The sequence below is a fragment of a genome, unplaced genomic scaffold (genome assembly GCF_019419815.1).
Source record: "Pyrus x bretschneideri cultivar Hongxiangsu unplaced genomic scaffold, Pyrus_bretschneideri_v1 Contig2, whole genome shotgun sequence".
In the NCBI taxonomy this organism is placed as follows: domain Eukaryota; kingdom Viridiplantae; phylum Streptophyta; class Magnoliopsida; order Rosales; family Rosaceae; genus Pyrus; species Pyrus x bretschneideri.
In genome coordinates this window covers 8,145,035-8,157,537 of record NW_025999501.1, presented here as the reverse complement: position 1 = coordinate 8,157,537, position 12,503 = coordinate 8,145,035, and the positions used below count along the sequence as shown (strand labels likewise).

Genomic DNA, 12,503 nt, shown 5'->3' with positions numbered 1-12,503 from the left:
TACAAAATAGGTGCTGTACTGTCTCTCTTTTTTCTTTTTCTTTTTTTCGTTTTAATTACAACAATAAAAATAGTGCACATATTTCTGCAAATTTTATCAAGTAGTGTTAAGGTAAACAATTGTTGGTCTCAAGCCCGGATAAATGAGGAAGGGGAAGAGGACGTTCGATAGTTGATAGTCGACACTTCGTTTTTCACATCATGGTGCTGGTTGTGGGTACAATGTTTTCACGTGTAGAAGGTAAATTTTGTATCAATGAAGTTTAGGGTTACAATCTCTAATACAAAATGTTAATCCTCTAATTCTATCTTCGGGGCTGCAACGTGTATGTGTAGGGGTGTTGATCCAAGGGTCATAGTGACTTGTTTTCGAACCAATGAATGCCAGTTTGACTTGCGGTGATGGAGGAATCAGCACGTGTAGGGGTGCTTGATGTTCTTCATGAGTCTGGTGAAGAATGCATTGAGCTTTCTAAGTCTTCTGAGTGTGTAGAGTGTCTGAGCGTCTAGGAGATGGGAAGATGTTTGAGTGTAGGATATGTCTGAGGAGCCCAGGACCCCGTCTTTGTCTTGAAGTCTCGTATTTATAGGCTAGCTCTCCAAGTCTTTGATTGAGGATTGATTTGGTCTTGATTTTGGACTTGATTAATTGACGAAGGAACTCAAGCTTGATTTGGACTTGGTTCATAATTTGACTTCATCAAATAATCTTGATTTAATCAAATACTTTTTTATTTAATCAAATGAATTAATCACATTTCATCATTAATTTGCCCATCCTTGATTTAGCCAATCTCCCTCGATTTGGTATTTTATTTGTTTTAAATTTAATCAATTAATTTGTTTGAGTTATATTAAATTGATTAAAGGATTAATAAAGAAATTTATTAATTATTTCTGTCAAATGTCGACGCGTCATTCTTGATGACACTTTCCGTTTTGATAAGTCACGTGTTATGTGTGCGATTTGTGAGACATATGACACATGCCACACGAAGCCCTCGCATGTCAAAATTTTAATATGTTGATGAGTATTTATTTCATTGTAATTTATATGTCTACGAAAATATTGATGTACTTTTTTTGTTTGGACCAAAGTCAGACAATCAAAATCCCACCAAGGCACAAGAGAGAAACAAAGATACACTTATAAGCTGAAAGCAATCGACAAAGTTACACTTATAAGCAGAAATTAGAAACACTAATCCAAATGCATAAACAACAATTATGAGACAACCATTAATTTTTTAGCAACAAAATAATAATATTAAGGCTTAAATCCCCTTATCCCTCTTCATTCTCTCTGCCCGAACAAAAAACAAAATAATGAAATTGGAGAACTGATTATGTAATCATATATTAGCCAAAATTTGGGGCCTTGTGCTATTGCACAATTTGCTCCCCTCAAATCCAGCACTAGGCGGATGCAAGAATCTATTCTCGTTGTATCCCAACTATGACGCGTGCAACGCCAAAATTGTTTTTCAAATTTTCGGTGTGGCAATTCATCGAGCACTTGGCTAACCTCATACAATTGTGTGTTTAACATATATCTTTGCACCTTAGTGCTCTTTTAGTTGTCTTTAGGTCAATATTGTTTTTTTTTTAGTATATCAATATTTTTACACTAGGGGAGGGAGAATTCGGCTAAGCCACACAATGGGCAACCTAATTTGGTATCGAATTCGCCATTCATGAGATTTGAACCTAAAACCTCTCACTTCCAAATGAAGAGTAATACCACCAGACCGGAGTATTGAGTGGCAATCAATAAAAATATTAATGAAAAACAGTAAACATGGTTGAAACATCTCGACGTGTTTTTCCTATTAATTCTGGAAATATTGAAGCAATAACCAAAAGAAAATGAAACATCGAATTGAAGTTAAAATTGAGTAACAAATTTTTTTTAAGAATTAGTCGATCGATTGATGCGAAGAGGGTGAGATAGCTTTGTGTATAGTATAAAATAAGTACTAAATAATGTGTAAGGTTATACAATATACCTTCTCCTCAAGCAAACCTGTCTGAGACTGGGGCAGAGAGCCATTTTCATCCATAGCATCATGCTGATCCTTAAGGCCTCCATTTTCTTCAGAATCTCCTTTTCCCATCTCATTCCTACTGTGTTCATCAATTTCGGGAATATCCACCGTTTTACCAGTTGATTTCTGCTTCGATGATTTTCTAGTTTTTCCCTTGGCCCATGCCGGCACGAGCTACTCATACAACCCCCCATTTATGGAAATCCTTAAGCTTTGCCTTCAACAAGGACGAAGTCAATGACGACCAATATTCCTAGGCTTTGGGAATATGATTTTAGAGAGCCTTATATAATATGCTACGTTTAGGGTTTTATTTGAATCCAACTTTCTTTTAAGATTTTTTGGAGAGCTACTTTGATGAAAATCAACTCGCCATTTTTGTTTATTTTATTGAATCTTGCATTGATTGGTCAAGTATCTTCTTTTCAATTATTATTAGAAGATCAATAGTATTGATTTTGAACAGACTTTTCGTGATTATGTAGCTACCATGCAGGGATAAAACCCATGGGACAGTTTTAAGCAGAGTGTCAAATCTTCTAATATGATACGAAACTTAATGTTTTATTGTTTGAATTTTTCTATTAAAACACCTTTTATTTATCGAAGTACAAACTTTATTTAACTTTTAAAAATAAATAAATATTGTTATGGTTAAAAGACTATAAAGTACATATTCTACTACAACCTCTGGCAAACTCAGTGGTAGACAACATGAGTCTGCCAACTGACACAAATGCAGATGCCAAAGCCAGATATTCCATAGAGATTTGATGCACAGACAGGTTCATATGCAGATGCATACTCTGGATGCCAAAGCCTTGTAGATTTCGGATGAAGGGCTGGTTTGATATTGCTGTGCTTTGAAAAAAACTGCTTTTGCTGTGCTGTGAGAATAAGCAGCTGTGAAATAAAGCAGCAGAGTGTTTGGTAAACTTTTTTGTAAAAGTGCTTTTGAAAAAAAAAAAAAAAGAGCAGTATTAGAGTGTTTGGTAAACTTTTATGTAAAATAGATGTGAAAAAAGCCGGTTTTTCAAAGCTGGGTTTTGCAGCTTCTTGTTTTTGGCTTTTTTTCATCCAAAACTATGAAAAAAAGCTGAAGCTGAGTGTTTACCAAACACAAAAACAGCTCCCAGCTTTTTTTTATAGCAGTTTTTTTCAGAATCACCTCAGTATCAAACCAGATCGAAGTCAAACTTAGAACAAGTGGATGCAGATGCTGAAGCAAAGATTATATGAAAAGACGGTACATGAATGCTCCCCGTTTGTGAAGAAATGGAGAAAAGGTCTTCAAAAAACGAACGAACAAACATGATCAAACTACTTTTTTTTTGGCAAAACAAAACCCAACTGACTGACTAGAACGAAACCCTAATCAAGATAGAAAACGAGCACGGATTGAACACAACGAAAGTGGACCGTAGGACCCAAGGTTCCTCCTTTACCCGGTCGATGTGAGATTCATACTCTAATCATGCCTCTTAATGTGTGGCGAATTTTTAAGCCTAGCTAACATGTAAACAACACAAATCAGGTGATGTAGAGCATGTGTGGCCTTTGAGCTTCACATATGGTACAACCTACTCTGATGCTATGTAAAAATATGACTCCATATATTGATGTGTATGAAATTTATCAATCCTTATTTAGGTAGGAATCCTATACTAATTACTAGTGAAAATTACATTTGTGTAATACATGTAATAATTATGAAGAAGATTTTGAATTAATTAACTCAAACTAACAAACATTAAATGAAACCAAAAACAAGCAAGTTACATGAATTTAAAATTGAAGAAAACAAACAATGGAGAAGCATGTGCTGGGACCAATACGATTTAGGCCGTGGAGGAAAATCGGGTAGGGGCTAGGCAGGACAGGTGATGGTAGGCGGTAGCTAGGTGGTGCTAGGTAGTAGCTATAGGCAATTCCATTGTTTTTCAATTTTTTTTTTTGAATTAAATTAAAGGGTTTTTTGGTTACCTACCCAAAAAGAACCCAGATTATTTTTCTCCTCTTTGTCTCTTCGCACATATGCGTTCTCTCTCTCTCTCTCTTGTCTCCTCTCGTGCCAACTTTGACTGTGTCAACAGTGTTGTCTCGCAGAGGTGCAATTGAATGATGTTGAATTTTAGATGCACGATCACATTTACATATATTTATTCATTGAATCATTAATTGATTAATCTATGATGAAAGATGATGCCAATTTTATATTGAATTTTCAATTTTGGTTTTGGGTTTTGAGTTTTTCTTATTTTTACTGTGTTAATGTGATGATCCAATGCCACGATGACTTAAGTTAATTTTAATTTTTTTCTTATTTATATGTTATTTAATAAATTTAATTAAATCCACCTAACCCGTTAGTCTCAACCCACCGCCCGACTAGCATCTTGCATCTTTTAGAACCTCAAGTGGAAGAGACAAAGAACAATGGACAAACTAATCAGTTCAAGCCTTTAAAGATTAAACCTGCTCTGATACCAAGTTAAAAATTAGAATGTAATAAACAGAAGAAGAAGAAACTTATAGAACTTGAATTTGTAAGATTCATAGCGTTCCTTTGTTTTTAGTAAAATTCATAGTTTTGTATTATGTTTCTTCAATTGTTCTATGTACGTACTCTAATTTTCAGCCCTCTTAATTAAATTCATAATGGACCTTGCATACCGTTTGGACCCAATTTTGCACCCTTCGTCGGCCGATTCTAGGCCGTTAGATGTATGGAAAATGAGGTGGAATGTGACAATTTTTTTTTTTTTTTTGAGATAAAGTACGATATTCATTGAATAGAGAAATACGTACATAATAAAGGATAAGGTGTTAACAATGGGCCTCAATAAAAACCTTACTGGGACTTTCAACTTGATTGAAGGAAAAAGAGTGTCCCGCACCAATTAACAATTAAGACTATCCTCTACTAATAAACCAGTAATAACATCAGAAGGTTCTTCAAACCAAGATAGAGGATGATCCAGCGTAAGACTCAACCGTGCAAGTTGATGTGCCACTTTATTCGTCTCTCTAGAGCCGAAGGAAATCTTCCATTGCTTAAACCCCTGAAGGATCTGCCGTGTATCTGCAAATAGATGACCAAGATGACCATGCAATGCTGATCCAGTATTTTGAATAGTCGCCACAACCAATAGAGCATCACCTTCCATTTATACCTGTTCCTCACACCAACGCTGCACAAACACAGCTGCTGCCCATGCAGCAGCAGCTTCAGCATGCAAAGCCGAATCAATTCGATACTCCCGACTCACCATTGCAGCTATGAAACCACCTGTGGCATTTTGAACGACAATCCCAACACCCCCACATGAACTATTCTCCTCCCAAGCAGCATCGAAATTACACTTGATCCAACCAAAGTTTAGGTGCTTCCATTGCTGAACACGAACTGTTGCTTCAGGCAATTGAACCTCATTCCATTTCTTGAATTTTGACAGCCACGTTTGAGGTTTAAGTTGGACATCTAAAGGGGATGCCGCAACACCATTCCATAAATACTCATTGCATACCTTCCATTCACTCCACACTAACACAAGAATCAACTCAAAACTATCCTTAGTTACTATTTTGGCCATGTTGGTCAACCACCCACCAAAACAGTCTTCGACCTTAGAAAACGAACGAATTCCCAAAGGGCTACCAAACCAAATAGCAGCAGAATGTGGGCACTGTAATAAAGCATGCACAACTGTCTCTGCCTCTTTATTGCAGAACCCACAAATATCCTCCGGAAGAACTCGTCTATTCTTCAAATTCACCTTCGAAGGCAATGCATCCATACACCCACGCCAAACAAAAATTTCGACTTTCCCTGGGACCTTGGCACGCCACAAAGCTTTCCATAAAAATTTTGTTTCCTCATTTAGTGTAGAGCCAACCGGTTCCTCCCCACCCAAACCATGACATGTTCGTGCCACAAAATAAGTACTCTTCGTTGTAAATACACCTTTCGATTCTTTAGTCCGTATCATGGAATCCACCAGACTAAATAAACTCAACGGGATACTTAAAATCAAGTTTGCTTCCTCCTCCATAAACCCGCTACTAATAAGACTTGTATTCCACCGTAAACCACCATTGTCCACCAACAAAGAGGGTACGGTAAGAGATGGGTGAACGTCTGCATCATATACAACGTTCTTGTTACCTAAGAAGTTCTTGATTCATTTCAAATGACACCTTAGGATTGACCACCTGTAAAATCTTTGTCGCATCCATTACCCCCTGAGAGTTAAATAGCTTTGTAAAGTAGTTGACAATAACATTCTCCATGCCACTTTTATCCTCATGCCAAGCCCTGGCCTCGTCGAACAAAACCATGTAACCCATTCCTCCTTTGTCTGCGATTTGCCCTTTGGTGGAAATACTTAGTATTTTGGTCACCCAGTTGTAACCAATTGTCCTTGGACCACTGACGCCAAAAAGCTTATTCTTGTGCCAATAGGGAATGCAACTTGGTATACAGTTCATGCCGTTGTGCGATGATTGTATACAGTTCATGCCGTTGTGCGATGATTGTCTCAGTGAATGGCTGCCCAAATAAAGAGTTCAACTTATCCTCCGTTTCTGTAATCTCCCCAGGAATAGTACGCTTTGTAGCATTCGCCCAATTAGTTAACTGCATCCTAGTTGCTTTAATTTTTTCCGTTACACAAAACATAGGTGAGCCCTGGAACACCATCTCCCACCCTAGCTTCACCGCAGCTCCACAACCTTCCTTTACCGCTCATCCGTCTTCATATTGAAACGTGTTTTTTTTTTTTTTTAATTTAATTTTTTTTTTAATTTTTTTAAACCAACTTGCTCCTTTATCTTAACGATTTTATAACTTGGGGCCTTTTTGGATATTAGTGGATATATATACTTTACAACCAAGATCAGATTGAGTTTTGTGAATAAAATTAACAACGCATGGATTGCGTATGCATGGAAAAACCAAAAAGAGTTGCAACGAATAAAGCTTGGGAAGATATTATTGCCACGTGGTTTATCTGGTCTTATGAGGCTTTTCGTTGATTAGTTTCTAAAGTGAAGATAATTTCAAACATGTCGGGATTAGGATTATCTCTTCTTCTCTTTCCATCCCTTTTCATCCTCTCCTCTTACATTCTCTATTTTATTTTTCTCTTTCAATAAAAAAATTAATATAAAATGTTGACATGGCTTAACTGTAACTATTCAAATAGGAGAGAAGGAAAAGAAAGCGAAAAAAAAAAAGAGAGAATCCTAATCCGTTAAGATGATATTTCACGAGTTAGGATTGCTGGACTCTACAAAATGATCACGCCATCAAGTAACATGGTGCTCTAATAAGGGAAAGGATTATCTCCAGATCCCTTCCTCCTAATCCATCAAATCAGGGAATTTATGCTGTTAGTAATGATTGCAAATGTTCTTCCAATCTTAAACTGGGTTTCTCCAGTTGAGATTGAGGGGGATTATTAAGTAATATAGTTAGTAAGTTTGTAAGTATTTGGTTAAGGTAGTTAGGATTTCTCTTATAAAAACAAAGTGTGTAATATTCATTTAGTTAGTTAATACAAATCCTATTTCTCTCTCTAAACTTTCTCTCTTTTCTCTAGAATCGCTTTTGTTTCTCTCGATCATCTTCCTCTTACTCCGTACCAATTCTTCATATTTTACAATGTAGTTAACATGGTATCAGAGTCACCAGGTCCACGCCATGGATTCTGGTGGTTTCTCTTCGTAGTAGTTTCCTAGTTAGTTTATCTTCAAATTTCCATTAGATTTTTTGTGCTTCCGTAATTGTTCTTAGGTTGAATTTTCTGCGATTGTTGTGATTGTTGGGTTGATTGTTTGATTGGGAGATTTCTCCACCGACGCCTTCACCATCTCCTTAAACGTTCCATCTTCCGAATGATCAATACGGAGTTCAAATCATAGAACTGGATGTTCATCGCCGGAATGAGTTTTGTCAGCCACCGCCTGGGGCGCGAGATCAAGAACCATGGATGAAATGTCTCTGGTATATGCACTAGCATTAACAAGAAGAAGAAACTTGAGGAAGAAATGAGCTTTGAGATCTACTTTTTGATGCAAATGAGCTAGATGTGATCATCCTTGATGCTTTCAAGAACCATACGCACGTGGTTGTCTACATTCCTCATATTCTATATTTCAGCTCGGAGGCACCTATGGTCCTGGCTGAAGCGTTGTCGATACAATAGTCAAGCATGGAGCTTTATCGAAAGTCAGGAGAATGAAAGGACATAGGCAATTCACATCAAGAGTTTTTGTTGATGATATATGTCAAGCAATTATGGCCAATATATGTACACCGTTATCCAGGTTTTCTGTATATAGTAGTCGAACCTTAATCATGGTGATTGAATCAATCACACTTACATGTAGAACTCACTTTCTGAATTCTTTGGTGGTGTTTGTTTGTTCAAGATTGCAAATCTTGAGATCTCTTCAAGTTCTAATTTGTGTGCTCTCCAACTATTTGAAGAATGGGTCAGTGAATTATTTGATCTCTACTTAATTCTTTAGTATGGAAGAAAGATTAGACATGTATGCAGTCCAAGTGTTTGTCAAAATGCCCAACTCAAAAGTTTCATGTGAAGGTTATGTTTTTTAGTCCATTTTCTCCAAATTCTTGAATAATTAGAATGAATCTTTTTTGGGTTTTTTGGTGGTTGTTAACGGTTTTGACTAATTGCTCTAGACAAGATAATTCTTTGTTCTCTCTGGGTTCTGCATCTTTCATGTTTTGCTACTTATTTACTCTCTTGGCAAACTAAGATCCTTACTTCCAATTGTCCCTGATAGTTCTAAAAGAGGGGTTAGGTTCAGGCCTATGCTGGAATCAAAGGCTGCGTGAGGATGAAGGTACTGCACATCCAGCTCACCAGATTTGTGATCATCGTATTAGGCACAAAGTTGTTCTGATTCAAGAATGGCTTAGAGTTGTACACAGAGCAGCAAACACACTTTCTTTTGACTTGGAGCCATCTTTCTTTTGCCTTGAAGCAGTCTGCATTTGAAGGTTTATAGAAAGCGCTGGTCACATTCTAAAATGCATACATGGCATTGTTGGGCTGAAGATTGACTTGTAGAAATGAATCTCTCTCTTTGATGGGTTTAATTTTTTCTGCGAAATGGTTATTCAGATTATGGTTTGTGCCAAAATGAGAAGTGTAATGTTTGAGAAGATTGTTCAGGTGTTTATTGAGGAGTTTGTGCAATATGTTTTCTTATCACAGCCTATAATTTCATAGTCTAACCAACTCAGTTGTTAGCATGAATCTATAGTAAGTCCGATTATACGATGAAGTTTGAAGAAGTTGTAAACGGTAAATCTCACGAAGGGTAATTCCGTGATATGAATATGCAAATCCCACGAAGGGTAGAAGAAGTTGTTAACAATAAATCCCACGAAGGGTAATCTTGTGTTTTGAGTAGGTAAATCCCACGAAGGGTAATACTACATAGATGTTGATTTTTAGTTGTTGAAATTGTGATGGCCGATGCCATTGTTCAAAGAAGTTGTTTCTTTTTTTTGGTAAAATCCACAAAGGGCGACCCTGTGGTGCTATAGTTAAGGCCGATGCCACACTATAGTTTGTCAATTTTCTCTTTTTGCAAAATATTAAAGGCCAAAGCCAAGTTGAATGAGATTGTTGACGGTAAATCCCCGAAGGATAAACCCATAGAAGTTGTTATACCGCCATGAGGGTGTGCTACGACTATTTTATAGAAGGCTGTCCTTTGAGAAACTCATGCTAGAGGCAGAGGAAGGGTGTTAATTCCAGCTACTGTTATTCTTCTACCATTTGCTTCATAACCATTACTTTTAATGTTCTGATTCTCCATTTCAGCAACGAACTTACAGAATTTTGGGCACTGATAAGAATTTGAGGCAATTGATGGCTAGATATTGAGTTTGTGCATCTAGTCCAAGTATGAGACCATTGTTTGTGACTGATGGAAACCGAATTATTAGCAAAGCAAGTGGGGATCATTTCAGGTCTTAGATTGGGATCAAGGAAAATAAGCTACATAAGCAAGCCTATTTGGAAACTAATGAAAATACAAGTGGGGTTCCTCTAGAACCAAAACTTGGTTAGTTGGATTTGCCCAAGAAGATGAAAAGTAAGACAGGAAAGGGGCAGCATGGAAAATTGAGCAGTGCCACTAAATTGGTTCTTTTTCTACTGAACATAAGGATTGCAAGATTGCATTGGTTCAAGTTTGTTATGTTTTTCTGGGTTTCATAATAGTGATTGCAAATGTTCTTCCAATCTCAAACTGGGTTTCTCCAGTTGAGTTAGTAAGTTTGTAAGTATTTGGTTAAAAGTTAGGATTTCTCTTATAAAAACAGAGTGTTTAACCTATCTCTCTAGAATTTATTTTGTTTCTCTCGATCATCTTCCTCTTCCTCTGTACCAATTCTTCATCTTTTACAATGTAGTTAACAAAAATTTGATCCAACGACTACAAACAGGGGCCCACTTTAAAAGTTATAATAACTTCAGTTTTAATGGCATAGATTCCTCTAATTTGATGGATTAGGAGGAAGGGATCCGCAGAGGATCCCTTTCCTTCTAATAATTCAAGATATTGTGCAACAAGAATAGGGTATCAAACCAACCAATCAATCAAATCACTCTCACACTCTATGCATCTGTCAATCCTTTGCCCCATTTGTGGCATTTACAAACTCCCTAACTCGATGACCGACATCTCCGACTAAGGTGAAGCTAAAGGGTACATTGTACACATCGAAGTCTACAACCGACGACGAAATTCCCTACAAAAGAAGTTCAGACCGTGGTGCTTCGTTATAGTAAAGGGTCATTTGCTTGCTTTCTAAGGCAAGTTGGTGTTCTATATAACTAAACTACGTATTAATAAAATTTTGTTTGTCACCAAAATTCTAGTAAATTACCACTCTAACACTCTCATTAGAACTAAACAAAATAAAAAACGCGGACAATTTAGTAATTACACATAACACAAATATTATTGTTTTTTATACTATCGCCATGTAAATATAGCATATCCTATTTAAACATTCAAAACTAAATAAATAAACCTCACTTTTCACCTCCTCTTCCTCTCCCTACATTACCCATGTTCTACTACCTTTTCATTTCCCTTCTTTATTTGTCTTTTTCTTTTTTGAGTTATCATCCGTGCTCATTAATGATAAGTTGTAGTAAAATAATAATAAAAAATTAGTTTCACAATTAGTTTCACACATGGAGCGTGTGTGTCGATTGCTAGTTTTTATGAGAACAACCTTGTTTTCAAGGCTAGAGAACTCAAGGCCGAGAGGTTCCTTCCTTGGCCATGATCGTTTGTACTAGAATTTTAGTTTGTGCACACCCATAAAGAAGTATGCATTTGGCCATCCGGCCGCGTATTGACACGCCCACATTCAACACCAAGTAGGTCTTGTAATTTTTAGGATATACATATTAGCACACCTGGTGAGATCCATAGTGCCAATCATTCATGATGATTAATAAAAAATTTAATCAATTGTCTTAATTGGGCATATTCAACGACGAAAAACAATAATCTTATCAAAATTACATTCAGTTCACGCACACTCAGAACAAAGTATATGCTGGCCATTTCGTCGTGTATTGGCACGCCCACATTTAAAATCAGATTCCTGAAGGATGTAGTTAGGTCCTATATTTACAACGTGTGGGCCACGTAGGTCTTGTAATTTTTAGAGCTAATAGAATTTGGAGCTTGATTCTGTAAGTTGTAGGAAAAAAGAACTAAAGATAACGTAGTTAAAAACTAGTGATAGAATGTCCGATGCAATTTATGAAGAAGATTACCTTAGGGTTGCTTCGACGCCTGATCAAATGGCGTTTAAATTTGGGGTTGTAGATAATAAATTGAAGGCATATATGAGGTGGCTTGTTAAAGATGTGGCACTATTATTGTCATTGAAAAGATGAATGTGATTTGATTGTCATCTGAAGATGATAGTGAAATTTGTTCTTGCGGGAATATGATTTTTTATTGGATTTGTATAAATAATAAATTGCATACGGTTTGTGAAGGAAGGATGTTATTGAATTGTTTGACATTGTTGCTTAAAGCTCTGATAACTTTGATCTTGTGATCAGTAAAGTTTGTTGAAGGGGGTAGCATTCCATTTCCATCTTGCAAATAAGGCATATATATTGTCAAGGTAAATTTTAGAAACAATATATTTCCTTATTAGTGTCATTATTCGTCTTCTAATCACTTTATCAACTACGTCATTTTTTTTATACAATTAAGGGTGGATGAATAAATTAATATCGAACTTGTCATGCAGATTCAAATATAAAACTTCTTACTTACAAATGTAAAATAATACTACTTAAATCATAGAATCAACTACGCCTTTTGATTTCACATTTTTGTGAAATATATGCATGAATTATCTACATATAACTAGAATGTAGAACCT

At 36.4% G+C, this 12,503-nt stretch overlaps 1 protein-coding gene across 1 annotated transcript; it reads right to left on the bottom strand.

Moving 5' to 3' along the window:
* Positions 1–1,828: 1,828 nt before the first annotated feature.
* LOC103945332 lies at positions 1,829–6,391 on the bottom strand. Its single transcript, XM_048583373.1, has 5 exons — positions 6,210–6,391; positions 5,218–6,106; positions 2,718–2,771; positions 2,006–2,218; positions 1,829–1,834 (listed from the first exon to the last, which is right to left on the bottom strand). The coding sequence occupies exons 1-5, from the start codon at positions 6,389–6,391 to the stop codon at positions 1,829–1,831; spliced, it is 1,344 nt and encodes a 447-aa protein (XP_048439330.1).
* Between the last annotated feature and the right edge of the window lie 6,112 nt (positions 6,392–12,503).

What these genes read in the sequence shown, in the direction of transcription:
- LOC103945332 (XM_048583373.1), bottom strand. Translation starts at nt 6,391, where the DNA reads ATGGGTTACATGGTTTTGTTCGACGAGGCCAGGGCTTGGCATGAGGAT. An exon ending in ATGAATCAAGAACTTCTTAG is followed by an intron (nt 6,107 to 6,209) that starts GTAACAAGAACG and finishes AAGTCTTATTAG; the next exon opens with TAGCGGGTTTATGGAGGAGG. An exon ending in CAGAGGTTGTAGTAGAATAT is followed by an intron (nt 2,219 to 2,717) that starts GTACTTTATAGT and finishes TTGTATGAGTAG; the next exon opens with CTCGTGCCGGCATGGGCCAA.